At 29.1% G+C, this 17576-nt stretch overlaps 1 protein-coding gene across 1 annotated transcript; it reads right to left on the reverse strand.

The window, feature by feature from the left end:
* Positions 1 to 3089: 3089 nt before the first annotated feature.
* LOC142333158 (ribosome biogenesis protein BRX1 homolog) lies at positions 3090 to 13277 on the reverse strand. Its single transcript, XM_075380103.1, has 7 exons — positions 13069 to 13277; positions 12046 to 12201; positions 9514 to 9634; positions 7552 to 7673; positions 6222 to 6357; positions 3856 to 3950; positions 3090 to 3625 (listed from the first exon to the last, which is right to left on the reverse strand). Exons 1-7 carry the CDS (start codon positions 13198 to 13200, stop codon positions 3257 to 3259), a joined length of 1131 nt encoding a protein of 376 aa, XP_075236218.1. The 5' UTR covers positions 13201 to 13277; the 3' UTR covers positions 3090 to 3256.
* Positions 13278 to 17576: the final 4299 nt, after the last annotated feature.

A 17576-nucleotide genomic window follows, 5' to 3' on the forward strand; every position in this document is an offset into this window, starting at 1 on the left:
TTTTTATATGCAGGGATTTCCTTTCACAACATAGGTCACAGTATGGTGTAATAATTTAAATGATGAACTACAGGAAACAGAGCTATTTCCATCAAGATACAGTACTATAATTTGTGATAAATGAATATTATGAGCAAACTAAACAAAAAAGAACTTTTTCAATTCTACTTAAACTGCAACATTCAGAAAACTGTACCAAATTAAAGTATACCTCAGATTAATTTAGTGCAACTTAAAAAAGGTAGAAAGATATTATTTTTAGGTGGTTTTTTAAATTCTTATTTAAAATGACAACCTCTGTGATATCATTTCTGCCTTTCATTTGGTTGATCCTGGGTTTAAATCCCAATCAGGCTTGGCATTTTTCACATGCTACAGAAATGTATTTCTTGTCAGCAGCTGTTATTTGAACAGTTACCCTATAATTGCTTAAATATGAAAATAAATAATATAGACTACTTACTAAAAAAAACTGTTTGCAAAACACAAGAGCAATGAAATTGCATATTTGTAAAAATTAAGAAAAGAAAAATTGCTACCATATTTGTGCAAAACGCTCTTTGGAATGTGTTATGTATTATTCATGTCTACACTACAACTATCTAATCCAATGTATTTTATGCCAATGATGATGGCAAAAGAATTTTAATTACCATCAAAATGTCTCAGAAGACAGTAATAACTTTTTGTTTAAAACATTTTTCACTGAATTTCAGGAAAACTTATAAAATGAAAATTTCATTTACAAAATACAAATAGAATTGTCAAAAACCAATCCATTTGGTGAATAAAAGCATTTCAAGCCATTTAGTTCAATATACATAAATATATTGAATATATATTTTACATATATGTGGGTAGAATTCAAAAGCTCCTCAATTTTTAAGGTTGGCAAAAAACATATTACGCATTTTAACTAACAAATGCCTTGTTTAATGTAATATTATTTTTTGGAAAGTAATATTATTGAGACATGAAACAAGGTACAGGTGGTACACATAAGTTGACATATTTAAAAAGTTTATTATAAATAAATGTTTTTTACTTGATGTTTCATACTGTGCATGTCTAATCCCTATTTGGTGGAAATAGGAAATACCAGTAGATGTTGCATAGACTTTATATTCCCTTCTGGTTCTGCAACACATCAGTTATTGTTTAGCTACAGCCAATCACAGATATTTGTCTACTTCACAGCACTCTAAAGTTGTGCATCTTTATGTTGAATCAAAAAGTGTTAGTGACTCTGCAACAATTTCATGCTCATTTTAACACTTTATGGACTCCAGCAAGAAACACATTTATACTGTAAAGCAAGAAACATTCTCCATTTATACTGTAAATCTGAAGAAGAAGAAGAAGAAGAAGAGGCTACATAAAAGAAGAGAAACAACCTAAAGCAGCTCGTTTGTTCTCTGGAAAATATCAAAGCACTTCCGAGTTGCCATGCAACGTAGTCCGGGAAAGAACACACAGCAAGCTTCAAGAGAATGGGAATATCTTGTCATACAGTACACAGTGATTTCAAGTTGTTTCCACATAAATTGAGTATTCTGCAAAGTTAACACAACTTGACAAAGTAAAAAAAAATATTAGAGTTTACACAGTGGTTGGAAGGGAAAGATGATGTTCTATTCAACACTTGATATATTGTGGGATTGTTAACAAAATGTCTGCTTTTGGGCAGCAATAGCACTGTAAATCATGCATGAAAAACAGCAACATTGGCCTAAACTAATCGTTTGGGCAGCTTTATCCTACTATGGATTGATAGGACCAGGATTTTCAACGATACAGTTAATTATCAACACTATTTGGTTATGTTAAGGAATGATTTCCTACCCAAACTGCTTGCGACTTGAGTTCCCTATTGATACTCAATAGTTTATGCAAAACGGTGCAACCCTCATACTTCTGATGTATTGTATTTTTTAAATTCAGTTTTCGGTAATTGCATAATTTCAAACTGCTATCCAGCCTGTCACAATGAAAGTTTTTTTGACCACCTTTGAGCTCCTTGTGTCTTTTCTTGCAGGGATATTTAAAAGAGAAATGTTTCCCATTAAGACCTGCGTGCGCAGCTAGTTCAGTTATGTGAAGAGATTCAAGAGGACGTGTCCTATTTCTTTTTCCTGTTTAGCTTCTGGGAATTACCATTCAAATGATATGTATGAGTGTAAATGAAGTATAGTATTGTACGTACAGTCTCATTTCGACCATTCCTGAAATGTGCAGTTAATTGAAACCCAACCACCAAAGAACACTGTATCCACGATAGCATTCAAATCCGTGTAAAAAATAACTGACTTTACTAGGACTTGAACGCTGGAACTCTCGACTTCCAAATCAGCTGATTTCGGAAGACGTGTTCACCATTAGACCATCCCGGTGGGTTTGTGTCCCAGAACTGTACACACTCATCTTCGAGATGTAATGGCAGTCATATTGAACATGTCAAGCAGTAAAAGAACTTTCCACAAACACTGTATTTGGTATGTAAAATTAAAAATAATTATATTATCCAAAATTCAAATGTGTCAACTTATCATGTGCCACCTTTAGATAACCCTGTCAGAAAAGATGAAAAGTTAAGTTCCATTACAACTTAAATAAAAGATATTAATTAACTGCTGAAATGTAGACTGGTTTTAATAGTGTTATATTAGTAGTTAGTTATATTTACATAAAAATGGGATAATTAAAATACCAACTAGAAAAGGATTATTTTAGTATTTTGCTGCTGGTATATTTAAATAACTCAACAGGCTGTATTATTTATTTATTTTAATCTTCAATGACAAAGCCTGCTTTTAGAGTAATATTTAACTTGTTTTTAATGTTACAAACAATATTTTCAGAAAAGTTTATATTATTAAAATTAATTGAGATGCATGGTCATCAAAATAAAACATGATGTTATAACGAAACAGCATAAAAAGTATGATTTTAAACAATTATTTATTTATTAAATCACCTTTTTCATAGTATAGCGCTTGTTATGAGTGCACTAATAACACTCGTACATTCATAACAAGCAGTAAAGGAAATGTGATTAAAAGAATAAAAAGATTAGGTAAAATAAATATTTTAAATATATATGAATAAATCATTTTTATTTTTGATAAAACTTTTCAGGAAATAAAATGTTTCTTATTTAAAACAAAAAAACTGGGTTCAATGTTACATCATAATTAATGGAATTATAATTAATGTTGAAATATTATTTTACATAAAAACATAATCACATCGACATAAATCATTTTTTGTTTCCTTTGCCAGATTTTTTCAATCTGTTGCTTACTTTATTAACTTTATTTTTCTTCTTCTTCCCCTTCATTTTCTTTAATTTACTTGCTTTAACTTTAGGTATACTTGATTTTTTTGAATGTGGTTTAAAAAGTTTATGAGGTTTCCATTCATTATTAGCATTAATTTCTTGTGCTGTTTCTTCCAATTCTTTTTCTTTAACAATTTTCTCCGCTACTTCCATCGGATCACCGTGAAACATTTCATCTTCTGGTTTTGAAGGAACTATTTTATCTGGTTTATTTAATTTATACTGTTCTTTTTGTTGTTTTCTATTCAAATATTTACCAGCAGCAGCAAGCTTTAATTGTCTTCGATACTGTAAATAAGATTAAAAAAAATTATAAAAAATTTAATTAGCATTTAAATTTTTCTTTAAATATAGTAAAAAGCTATTAGATATTTGTTAGGTCATATGTACACTGTTTTTAATAAATATAATTTATTGATTTTTAAATTTTACTATTAATATTAATATTACGTCTCTTTTCTCATCAATTTTTTTTTTATCAACTTATATATAAAATAATAATGAAATTAACTACTTACAGAAGATGGTGTGACATAATGAGGATTTTCCCAAAGAGTTGCACCACAGAAACTCCCCTCGAATATTTTTATGGGATTTAAAACAAATCGTGGTCCTAAAACATAAACAAAATTCTTTGCATATATTTTTGTTGCACACAAATATATAAAACAGGTTTTATGAATAAAATTCAAATTTGAATACAGTGAGATTTAGCATATATTCAAAAAAGCATTTTAGGATCACATTTCTACAAAATAAATGAGAGCTATTTTTTTTAAGTAAGGTCCAATTGGCTGTAGCTATGTAAACCCAATTCTTGGCATGCCTTGCACAAATGCAAACGCTACTTGCAATCATAGCATCACTGTGTAAAATTTATATTGTGAAGTTGAAATGTTTCAAAATTGAGCAGCCAGCCAATTGTGAAATATGATCTGCGATTCAATTTTTGACTGGAAGGAACGTGTCAGCAGTGGACATGTACCAGATATACAGTATCAGATAAATGAGGTTTACAGGCCTAATTACAGCAAAGTACATAAACGGGTAAGATTGTTCAAGGACAGGCAGGACAATGTCTATGATGAACCACGATCAGGTCGACCTGTAATCACAGACAATTTGGTACGTGAAGTTAATACAAAAATTCATGAAGACCGGCTATTCATGATTTCCACTTTGTCACTTATATTCCCACAAGTTTCAAGGTCAGTGCTATATAGAATAGTTTAACATTTTTGACCCGATATAGGGAGGAAGGAGATGAACTTTATATAAGTTTAATGCAATATGTAAATCTATATTTTTGTATTGCTTAAATGTCATGTGTACATAACAGCCACTAAAGAGCCCTTTTAGTTTACTGTCATATGAACAATTTTCGAGTGGAATACTATAGTCAGATTAATATGACTAGAACAGTTATTAAGCGTAGTGTACTCTATCGGCTTTAAAACCGACTACTACTGTTAATGATATAATAAATTTACAGTACTGTTTGCAGACCCATTGCAATCTTGTTCTATTTTTATTTCTATGAATGCAAGTAGTAAAATTAAACATTCTGGAAACATCTTCCTTAAGAATTCTACTGACACCCTAGCTATGAGAGCAGTTGCCCTATCCTGTTGAAATCACAGCTTAGCTTAGTTTATGTGAAGTTTTGCAGATTTAAATGTATCATTCTGCTTTCACTGTAACTGTCTGACCACCTTTTTCAAAGAAATATGGGCTAATCAACCCAAAATTTGCCATCCAACAAAACACTGTGTGATTCTCTTTAGATATGAAATGAAACTTCCCTGGAGTTGTATTGGACCAGTACCCGAAGTTCTATTTATTAACACAACCCAACAGGATGAAATGCACTTCATTCATGGAGCTTACTGTGTTTTTGCATTGTTCTCGATCATAAATTCTTGAAAAATCATCACTTTTGTATGAGTGGAAATTTAAGTCCCGCTACAGTATTCTTCTGACAATTTGATTGGAAATGCTTAGAGTATAGGATTGTTGACGTGTTGAATGCTGAGGGCTAGCTTCAATTGCCCGTTTTACTTCTCCAACCTTCTCTGGTGTTTGTACGGATCTTAGCTTTCCGAATGGTTTTTTTATGCTTATGCTGTGCTGAAATTCTTCATTTACTACACATCATGTTACAAGACATAAGACCATAGCAGCAAACAATGAAATGTTGATAGAAACTTCTCTTCATGAGCACAATGGAATAGTTGTTTTTTGAAAAAAACATTTCCACAGCAAAAGTAAAGTGCACATGCATTCGAAAACCCCATGGTGACTCAAATGACAGAGTGGAGTCCCCACAATCCCTAACATAACACAAACAATATCCGATCAAAAATCATCCATTTTTTTCTTAATAAGATCTGTTGTACAGGGTGAAACATTGATGACAGCAAACTGTGCAGTAGATAGTTACAGGTTGGTAATATCAACCTGTTCATATCACAAACATACATATATACATATACATACATATATATATATATATATAAAATGTAAACATGGCTGATGCTTGTTGAATTTAACTTTTAGTGTGCTGAAGAAAGCATAAAGTGTTCAAGGTGAATATTGGCCAATCATTACTTGAAACTCACAATAATTTTTAATTCTTTGAATAGCATGATGAAGAAACATTTTTTTTAAATTAATAAAAATTATTAACTACAAACTGTCAAATTATGTGGAAATCAAATACAACTGTACCTTCTCTGAACCTGCAGAATTAACTGCAAAATCTCTTCTGTAACAATTTAAAATTTTAATTAATGTGAAAGTCAGTAAATTAGTTTTAATGATTTTAAAATCTCAAAATTATAAATTTTTGTTTGTTTTATAATTAACATTTTTTAAATAAACATACCTATTTCTGCTAACCCTCCTTCTTCTGAAACAATCTGATAATTACGATACCAAATTCTGTTATCATGAACCGAAAATGTTATAACTCGATCTACAAATGGTTGACTTTTTGGATGATGATTTGGAGTTCCAAAAACCTAAAATATTAAAAACTTATTATTATATAAAATTTAATAATAATCATTTTGATCAAACTCTTCATCCTAGTACATTTAATAAATTTTTTTTAAATGTTTTGTAATTTTCATTAGATTGGATTATATTATGATAATGTTGTATCAGGTGTATGTAAACCTGAATTATAAATTATAATTAAAAATAGTTATACACCAATGCTGGTGTAACTGTTCAAACTTTGTACTAGGATAACTCATTCAATAGAATTTAAAAAATTTTTAATTATCAATCTTATTTCGCAATAATTGATAATACAAGGCTCAGTTGATAAATTTTCCATATTTATGCACAGCATGGGAATTAAAAGAGATATTGGAATGAAATAAAAATTGAATAAAAGTACAATACCGTAACTACAAAATGCAGTATTTATTTTTCAATATAATCCCCATTTACACTAATACACTTTTCCCAAAGTATGAACAGGTTTTTGCATTAAGTCACTGAAAAATTCTGGTGGTCTTTCTCATCCTCCTTCACCTCATCGAATTATCTTCTGAGATCTCTCGTGAGATAAGGGAAGAAGTGGAAGATGCATGGAGCCAAATCCGGCAAGTATAGTGGATGCAGAATAAGCTCACACAAACTTCAGCTTGTGGAGAGCAATCAGAGAGTTTGCGTGGTACCAATCATGCACAGATTTTAGGGTAATCCAATTGCTCGAGAATACGGCCTACCCGTTTTTTAGATATGCCTGACTGAATAGCGATGCATTGCTGGGTGATTCACCAGTCACTTCAAAGCAAATCATCCACCTCCTTTCGATGTTTCGCATCAATATGTCAACTGTGTTGACATATTGGACGTATTCAACTCCATTTAGGTCTTCCGGAATAGAATGCCAAAAACCAGTCATACTTCATATATTAATTCCAGTAGATCACCAAACTTAAACAGAATTCTAGGTTCAGATTCAATAACTGTTTTTAAATCTCTATACCTAATGACTATAGTTGATGTCACTAAAAATAAAGGTCATAATAATGTTAACTGAATTAATATATTCTAAGAATGAAAACTAGAATGTTTATGACAAATCATATATGTTTTAAAATGTCATTAAAATTTTTTTCCTGTTTAAAAGAAAATGCATATTACATTAATCTATTAAAAAAAAAAAATACTTTTAATTAAAATCAACAGAAATACTTTACCTGGGTAAAAAGCTCTTTTAATAAAGCATAATGTGGTTCATTAAAATTTTTATCAAATGATAATAAAGGACGAGATCCTTTTAAACAATTTCCAGTTAATTTCAATTCGCCCATTGTATACACTGTAAAGAAAAGATTTAAAAAATACAGTGAAATTTTAATTGTCATTTATATACTGTTACTTTATGAAAAACATATCATAGATTGAACATAATTTGAATACTGATATAAATAAACATAGTTAATATAATAATGTATACTACTTCATTGCAGGGTTTTTATTTGTACAAGAAATTATTCTTTCAAACAAAAAATTAAAATTAAAAATACTGAATTTAAAACATGCAATATCAACTTTCTGGTGGGAAATACAATGATAAATCAATTCAGCATTCATCACAAAGGCTTGTCTGTAAATTATTAAATGTTATACTCTACAAAACACAAAAAAAAAATAATTACATTAAACTCTCAATATCCCCTAAATAACTTCATAATTAAAACCATAATTTTTTTTTGTATACCAGATATATATATATCTACTGTATTTTTATAATCAAAAACCAAGTACAGAATTACAAAGTATATGAAATGACACTTACCTTACTTTTTTTTTATTCCAAAAGCATATATATATATATATATATATAGTTATTTTATGCACATATATTTTATGCGTCATTATTGCTTTATAATGTTATAAGTGCTTTTGGAATAAAAAAAAAGAAAAGTTAAGTGTAATTTCATTTACTTTGTAATTCTGTACTTGGGTTGTTCAAGTTGGTTTTTGATTATAAAAATACAATATATTGGTATAGAGGATTATGGTCTTTATATATTGACTTTAGAAAAAAAAATTATATAAGTATATATATATATATATATAATAAAAAAATTGCAATCAATCTAAAAACTGACTAGATTACGATTAAGATAAACTGTTAAAAAATTGCTGTTTTATATATATATATATATATATATATATATCATAAAATATTATTATTATTATTATTATTATCTTTTATGACTGCAAAGGATCACTTTAGTCAGTCCATTAACCAAGTCTCTTCAATGGGACTGTTTGGGCGTTATGGTCCTCCTAGTACTTTTTCATATGTTCTGATTTTTAATGAACCCTTTCTAATGTTGAAAATGCTCATGTTGTGAGTGTGAAGCGAGTATTTATGTTCTTGATTTTCTTGTTTAATTTTATCTTATCTGTGGTTTCTCCTAATGTAAGGCCAATTTTCTTCAGGTCCTCTCTTATTTCTCTGATCCACCTGCATCCAGTTTTGGTATTTTACAAGTCAATATATTGTACTGTACTAGCTGTTTCCGAAGTCTTGAATTTTGCACCCTCATGATATGTCCAAAGAATCTTAGTCTCCTCATACGTACAATACCAGTGATTGTTTCTAATTCTTTGTACACGACTTTGTCGGACACAAATCCACCAGTGCCCATCTTTCTGATACTTTTTATTGATGCAGGTTCTTCCAATTCTTCTTTTGATTTTCTGGAGTCTGTTCTTGAAATTTTTAATGGTGCTGTAACCATTCATTTTCATAGTTGTCAACTTAACCAATATGACTGGAATTTCCCATTGTGTAACATCATCCTTAAGAAATTTTATCTCGCATGGGCTTAATAGAATCCAAAAATTGTAATTTCAAAGGTTGTTTATAACATCTATGATTCACAAAGATAAACAAATTGTAGGTACACTGACCATTGAACTAGAGTTAAAAAATTCATTATCATTTTCTGAGAAATTTTTCTCAGAAATGTTCAGAAGTGTTTCTCAACACTTCTGAGAAGTGTTGGAACATAAAATAGTTATGTAGGCGTTCAAATTTAAATTAAAATGATAACTGTTTTTAACTTAACATGGACAGAACAAATCATGCAAATAATTTTTTTTATAAAAATATTAAAATTAAAAAAAAAACAGGATTCACAAACCACTTTCAACTAGAAACTTCGCAGATGGGCCACTAGGAGTGTTAGCAACCCACATGTATAAATCTCTTTTCAGTCGACCCTCCAATAAAATACATTTATTACAGTTTTTCATTTGACACATCTGTAAAATATAACAATAATAATAAATTATATTTTAATAATTAAAAAAAGAAATGAAGTTAAAGTTATAAAATATATTAAAAAATCATGACCTACCATCAGCTACTTTTAAATAGTTTACTGTTTAAAATACAATTCACTACCAATTTCAGCCATCTGTAAAATTAATGTAAATCTTCCCTTGCTTAATATTCAACAGCTGCCTTTTTTTAATTTCAGGAAACCTCTCAATTACATGATTGTTCTTAGAACTAGAATAAAGTAAGATTCATATGAGATCTGTTTAAGCCATTCTATGCTTATAATAAGCGATAATACTCTTTTCTAACAGATGGTTAAGATTACTACCCATTTTAATAGAAAATTCTTTTCTTCACATTAAATCATGATTCATGTGTCTATTTGCACAGTTAATAATATTGCTAAAATTCTACTACTTTAAACGGTATTAAACTATTCATATAAATATTCTAGTTGAATTACTTAAATTCTAGTTGATACATTTATTGCTTTCATTATTGTTGTTTTAATTTTATAAGTATGTTTACAACAGCAACAAAGGAAATTATTTTAGTTTAGAAGTAATTTATATGTATGATGTAAATGAATTAAAACTTGGTCTTTATTATAAGAGGGTCGTTCAATAATTAGAGAGACAAATGGCAACAGAGGAAAAAATAAGTTTCAGTTTAATAGAATAAACTGAAACTGAAACGTTTAAGTTGGCATCCCTAACATACAAAATACCGGCTATTTAAAAAATATTTCCATTATTATAACCTATTTTCTTTATTTCAAATTTCAGCTCTGCTTGAAATGTGAATTCGAAAGAAGTGAGCTTTAGTAAGATTTTATTTATTTTATGTAGATGTAAAACCGATCAAAATTCACTTACGGATGTTAAACAGTATTATAAAAATTTGTACAATTAATACGTTTTTACAAGTGGATAAAACAGTTTAATTCTGGCAGAACAAGTGCCATAAATTTTCATCAAAGTAGAAGACTAGTGGAAGTTTTGACTAATACACATTAATGAACATATTTGTAAGGAAAGACAGATAAAAATATAGAAAAATTGTTGAAATTTGTACTTCTAGTATGTACCACTGTACATTCCATTATCCATAAGCTGAATTATGCAAAACATTAGGTCCCAGACAGTCTATTCAGAATCACAAAGATATCCAAATGTACAATTTTACAGAAACTTAACAATGGTTTTTAGCAGTGGTCTATAGATGTTTTTTAGATCACGTAACATGAATAACTTGTAAAGAAACTTGGATTCATCATTTTGAGTTAAAATCCAAACGTCATAGTATGTAATGGAATATCAGAGTTTGCCCACCAAGAAAAAATTCAACTGGTCAATAATCACATTTCAGATGGTATCAATGTTTGCATACAGGTATGCCTTAAAAACACCCATGACTGTTAAGGAACTGAGTCAACTCGTACCCCAGTTTCCCTCATTTTCAGTATGACTCTCTGAAGGTCAGAGATCAGTCTGCAAGTCCATCTTCCTTTCGTCAACTGCTCCCATCTCTCCTGCCACTTGCAGACAGGCTATGCTTCCGTATCTGCCTTACCTGCTTCCCTGTACATTTACTCCCTCTTCTAAAGAAGGAGATCCAGGGTGCATGTCCAGCTACTACTTGTCAAATTGCCCAAGATGGTCCTGTACTGTAGCATACCCGAAGAGAAACAGCTTTTTGCACTCAGTTAAGAACTGCACAGGCTCTCTCCCTCTCTAATGGAAAGGACCAGACTGGTGCTATGTACAAAAAATTTTAAAGCACTGTCTGGGAAACGGCCCTCCGCTTCATTGTGCAAAGTGTTGATGCTAACAGTGTTTGGGGACTATAAAAGCCCAATTTACTGCCATTACTTCGAAGAACAATGTACTACATACAGCAAGTACTATAGTGGCATGTTAGAAAATATAAGGTGAAACACAGTGGTACTCTTTCAAAAGGTGTAATTTTTCTACATGTTAACACCTGCTGCCATACCACTCAAAAGACACAGGAAGCTATTTAAAAGTTGGATCAAAGGATGTTGCCACATCCGCCTTTACAGTCCTGATCTCACATCATTTTTTTTGTTTTATGTGGCATTCAGTAAAATATACAGCTCAAGATTGGCTTAGACACTGAGGTGAATAATTCTTTCTTAATTAGAGTTAGGTTCATTGTTGTTGAATAAATAACCCTTTTTCTACAGTCACTTGTTTCCTAATAATTAAGCAAATGTTGTGTAAAAATATAAACTCAAGTAAAAAAATAGAGACAGGAACTAACAAATGAACAGTTAGGTTAGCTAATGTTACTTCATAACCAAATAATGACAAGCAAACTACACATTTATCAATCTTTTAATAGAATAAAAATTCCCTTTTTTAATTAATACCTCATTAACAATAGTTAAATTTTCTTTTCTTTCCATTTTATTTTCATCTTTTGAATGCGGCATAATAGAGCGAAGATCCTTCATAAGATGTCTATCTCTATGTGAAACTCCACGAGATGAAAACACTAGAACTCTTGTTTTATTAATCCATTTTGCCTGAAATAAATATATATATTTTTTTAATACAAAAAGCTTATTTTAAAATTAAATTTGAAAATAAATACAATTCTTAAATTAAATTTTGCAAATTACTAGTAACAAAATTATATTTTGATTTAGATTTATTGCAAGTTATGTTTCAGCATTAAAATTAATGTAACATTTCTGATATACCATAAAACTGAACCTGAACAATTTTATAAATAACCATGATTATGCTCTGATACAGAATCAAACTGCACAGATCATAATCAAAGTTATACATCTTTTCTATTCATTGATCAGCACAAAAAATTTAATAACTCTTAAAATTATTAAAAAAGTTTAATCACGTTTTAAAATTCCATGCTAATTATTCTTTGAACTAATTAGTTTATTGTCATATTCCAAAACGTTTTACTTTACTAATCATGGTTGCAGGCATAATTACTTTAAAAGCCCACAATACAACGCATTGATAAAAATAAACAATAATGTGGTAATATACACATTGGCACTAAGAAAATAAGGCTATGCATTAGCATATTTAGGGTTTGAGGTATTTTTTAAAATTAAATTTTATACATCACTCGCTTAATAAAAAGTAAATCACCATATATATATTACATAATTGTACTTGCTCATTATAACTTTGTAAACAGTGCACAACCAAATGATGTAGTGCAGATAATAATGCAAATAACAAAGTAAAATCAAAATATATATTTAACCTCATGTAAATAACATTTCAGCATTTGTTTACCTGCAAGCAGCACAGCACTTATTACTAAACATCGTTATATTCAAGCGAGAGCTACTGATTTCCAAATGATAATAATCATTAAAAAATGTACACATTTGTTCATTATTAATCTATAAACAAACCTTTTTTTCCACAGGTTCATCAGAATGTTTTACTGGAGGTGGCAGAGCATTTTCCTTTTCCACGTTAGAATTTTTTGTAGTACCTTTACTAACATCTTTATGTTTTCTTTTAATTCCTCTCTTCTTAGACATGATTATATATTAAAATTGTTTGCTAACCAACACGTGTTAAATAACATGTATTTCAGGTTATGTTGTTTTGTAATGGTCGTTTTGTGGTCGAATTTATCGATTAGTGTTAAGTACATTTTTCGATATGTTGAATTTAATCGAATTTAGAATGTTTATATCAAAATGTATATCGATTGCAGTGGACGATCGTTCAGAATGACATTCTTCGGTTTAAATATTTTAACGTGTAATCAGGTTTCCTTAATAGTTATAAAAACTTAAATTTTTTAACTGATAAAAATGTAATTTAATTTTTAGCAATTATTCGTCATATTTACTTTTCAGGTAGAAAATGGCTATTTTATCTTTCTAAGCAATATATCATTTTATGGTTACAGGTAATAACAGTATACAGCTTTTATAAATCTCGTTTATCGTTACAATTTATTATGTCAGTTTAGTTTTCCTGTGATCTGTATATATAAATTCTATTATATTAATTGTGGTGTTGGTCACTGTTATTTTAAAAAAAATACTACATTGAATAATAACTTAACGAATTGTTAGCATAATAACAAATAATATTTTATGAGCACTTATTTTATTTTTTGTAAGTTTTTTTTACAACTTAATTATTGAAGTAGCTATTGAAGTATTGCAATAAGTATAACATTGTGATCTGAATTTGTACAGATGTGACTTTTGATTACTTAAATGGTATAAAAATCTATTAGATATACAACACTTAAAGCAATAGCTACTGAATAAGGAAATGTTGCTGTAGTGTTTGTTTTTAAAATGATAAAAAATGGAGTAAAACTAAACAAAAAAATAAAATAATAAAGAACTAATCATGGTAGAATCAAATTGTACACAAACATGTTATAAGCTTTGTACAAAAACAATATTCTAGATCAGTGATGGTGAACCTTTTTGAAGAGTGGGTCAAATATTGTTCATTATTTTTTTTAGTACCAGCCTGTGGGTCAGTAAGTCAGTGGAGTCACTTGCCTCTGACAATGATGGGAAAGGTGTGGTAAAAAGGGTACCAATAGTTTGCAAACAGACAAACTTGACAGTTGACCCTTTTTTTTGTTTTCACTTTTAAAGTTCTCTGAAATGGTTTACTTTTCCTTTTTACAAGTGAAGAGTAAAGGTTGATGTTAAAAAATTGATATCAATGAGATGATACCATGAATCAGGCAACACCATGCCTACTGGCACCTCTGCACTGAATATTTGAATGAACAAGGAATAAAGAAAATCACATATATATATATATATATATATATATATATATATATATATATATATATATATATAAGCTGTTAAAAATATATTTAATGTGAAATCTGTTGTTGCTTATTTTCAGATAGTTTCTTAATATTAGGTTCATATTCTATTTTCATTAATTTAGTGCATTTCACAGTTAATTCATTTCCAAATTTATTTCTGTTGGTGGATTTTACAAAATTCATTGAGGAAAACAATTTTTCACACAAATATGTGGACTCAAACATAGTTAAAAGAGTATTCGCAAGTTTCTTCGATATAAAATTGTTTGGTAAAGAATCCATATGTTTAATATAATATTTCCAATTTTTATTGTGGGAACATTATTATCCGCACTACTTTCAGAAATCTTTCCTTCTACTTCAGAAATAAATTTTTCCACACTATGCTGCTCTGAAGTTCAACTAATTCCATTTCTTTTAAATCATGGATACGTCGTTACATAAATTCAGTTAACTCCATTATTTTGAATTCTGTTTTGTATGAATATAAAATAAAGTTAAATGTACTTTCCAAACTTTTTAATTGATTTAATCTCTCCTGAAAAACTTGTTTTATTTCCTGTATAATGATTAAATATTGTTTAATTGCATTTTCTTGAATGTCAAGTGTATTTTCAAAAATTATTGTGGTGTGAAAATGTTTTTGTAATTGAGGAAAATATTTCATGATTTTTATTTCCAAATCTTTAGTGAAGATTTCAAGTTTCATCATAGATATTTTAATATTTTCAGACATCACTAATACAATTTGTCCATTTCCCTGAAGTTTTTTATTCACTTCATTGAAATGCTGAGTGAGTGATGTCACATAAGAACATTAAATCATTTAACTAATCTATATTTGAAAATTCGTCATAACTATTGTTTTTTCATTCAAAAAGAGCTTTATTTCTTCTAATAAATTGACTAACCGATTAAGAACTCGACCGCAACTGAGCCATTGAACATTGTTGTATGTCAGAATCCCAGAATATTGGTATTCCATTTCCTCTTATAGTTATACAAATTCTCATTTATTAAGACCTCTTGCATTTATAAAGTTGATAACTTTTATTACAACTGGCATTACATCGGAAAATTTTTTTAAACCTTACTTCACACATGAGCTTGCTGCTGGTGTATTATACAATGAAATTCAATCAGAGAATGTCTAATATTTTGCTTAAGCTGCTGAGTAATATTGATGTTTTTTCCCACCATACTGGGTGTACCGTCTGTTGTTACAGAAACAATTTTCGGTAGGTCAATTTCCATTTCTTTAAATGCATTATAAAATTCTATAAAAAAAATCAAGACCGGTACATTTCCCTTTCAACATTATTAGTTTCATTAGTTCTTCCTTCATTATATTACCTGATTTATATCGAGCAAAAACTGCTGGTTGTGCATAACCATTTACATCATTCTATTTAAAGCAATTTAATATATTTCTGCATACTTTAAGTCACTATGTGTTTGAAGAAATATTTTTTATAATTCTATTAATTGTTTTTTTCTCAATCTCTAATTGATTTCGATTTATTTGGTAACTCATTTATATGCTTTATAATCAAGCCTTTTCTTTAAAATCTGCAAAGTAGCAATATATTCTAAAAACGCTTCTTTTGTAAACTCTCCTGTAAGAGATTTCCCACGAAAAGCAATGCAATGGCTACTTGAAAACTAGCAGCTATAATGTTATTTTTTGGAATTGAAAATATTTTTAAAACTCTGATTTGTGAATGATTCTGTTTGCCGAGATTTAAATACAACTTTTCAAAATGTCTTTTTACATTATATGTACTTTTTCGTTACAAATTACACACACAGTCATTTTATTCTTTTCAATCACACCATAATCATCAAACCATTCTGTTTCATATGGTCTGGAACTTGTATCATTTGTTTTTATTTTTTTAACTGCCGACATAATAAAAAAAGAATACAACTAAAAATATTTATATATAGAATACAATAATTTTAAAAGAAATTTCTAATTAATGTACTTGATATAAACACATATGTAGATGAAAAAATTGAACAATAAAAAATAATAAAGTTGAATTATTAAACACTTTTAGACGCATACATCAAAGCTACCAATTAGTTCAACACTGTGAACTCGTACAGCCCTGTTCTACAATGCAACGAATATGTGCACCAAGTTTATGACCGACTGTCATGAGTCACACACAGGTGCACTTCATTTACATTCATACCTATCATCCTCTGATTTAATACCTCAATGGTAAATTCCCAAACGATAAACAGATAAAAGAAAGAAAAAGTAATTATAAAACAAGAGCAATGTTTTTAAACTACACATTTCTATGTCTATTATTTATTTTCAGAGTGTGCTCTTTTTTTTTGCAATATTTTTTCCACTTCATTGCACTCCAGAGTTATTCATAGCATTTCTGCCTTTCATCTAGAAGGTTCTGGGCTCTAATCCTTATCTTTTTACATGCTGAAAAATCTGTCGTGCAAAAGGTTGGCCAAGTACTATATGTCTGTACCATACTGGCTGAATACCTTACACAGCTTTTTCATTGGTCAGTTTGTAATTGGTTGATTGCAAAATCTGTTTCAGTTCAAACATTAAGGATATGACCATTATTTTTATAATACAATCATTTCATTTTTCTTATAAAATAACACAATAAATTATAAATCTAGTAACACAATTAGAAAGCATTTTTGGTAACCAAATTCTATAATGTTATTAACACAACATAATATTAAATGTAAATTTAAAAATTTACACTTATCACTGAAATAAAGTACACTTTTCAAAGCGTTAAAATAAAACAATTTAATATGTTGTATGATTATTGCTAACTTTTGAAAATTGATAAGTATCTTGTAGTACAATAATAAAGATTAATTATTTTATTACAGCATAGGGCAAAATCATATAATTATAAATGGTTTTAAGATTTTTTTAAACATTTCATGATTGAATTAGAAAACGTTTTATAATTTATGAAACCAGCCGAATCTACCGGCGACCCTTCCCCATTGTAAAAAAAAACTCCCACTCTGTGTAACATGTACATGTACAATTGATAGATGGGTATCTGGATCTCTTCTCCATTTGTGTAAGTGGCAGTTCAATATGGTGAA

The sequence above is a fragment of the Lycorma delicatula genome, chromosome 12 (genome assembly GCF_047948215.1).
Source record: "Lycorma delicatula isolate Av1 chromosome 12, ASM4794821v1, whole genome shotgun sequence".
Classification (NCBI taxonomy): Eukaryota; Metazoa; Arthropoda; class Insecta; order Hemiptera; family Fulgoridae; genus Lycorma; species Lycorma delicatula.

Excerpts from the sequence above, each read along its gene's own strand:
- LOC142333158 (XM_075380103.1), bottom strand. The coding sequence starts at position 13,200 with ATGTCTAAGAAGAGAGGAATTAAAAGAAAACATAAAGATGTTAGTAAA. Across the intron at positions 9,635-12,045 it reads ATTTAACTATTGTTAATGAG|ATGTGTCAAATGAAAAACTG; the intron begins GTATTAATTAAA and ends TATATTTTACAG. Across the intron at positions 3,626-3,855 it reads ATTATGTCACACCATCTTCT|TATCGAAGACAATTAAAGCT; the intron begins GTAAGTAGTTAA and ends TCTTATTTACAG.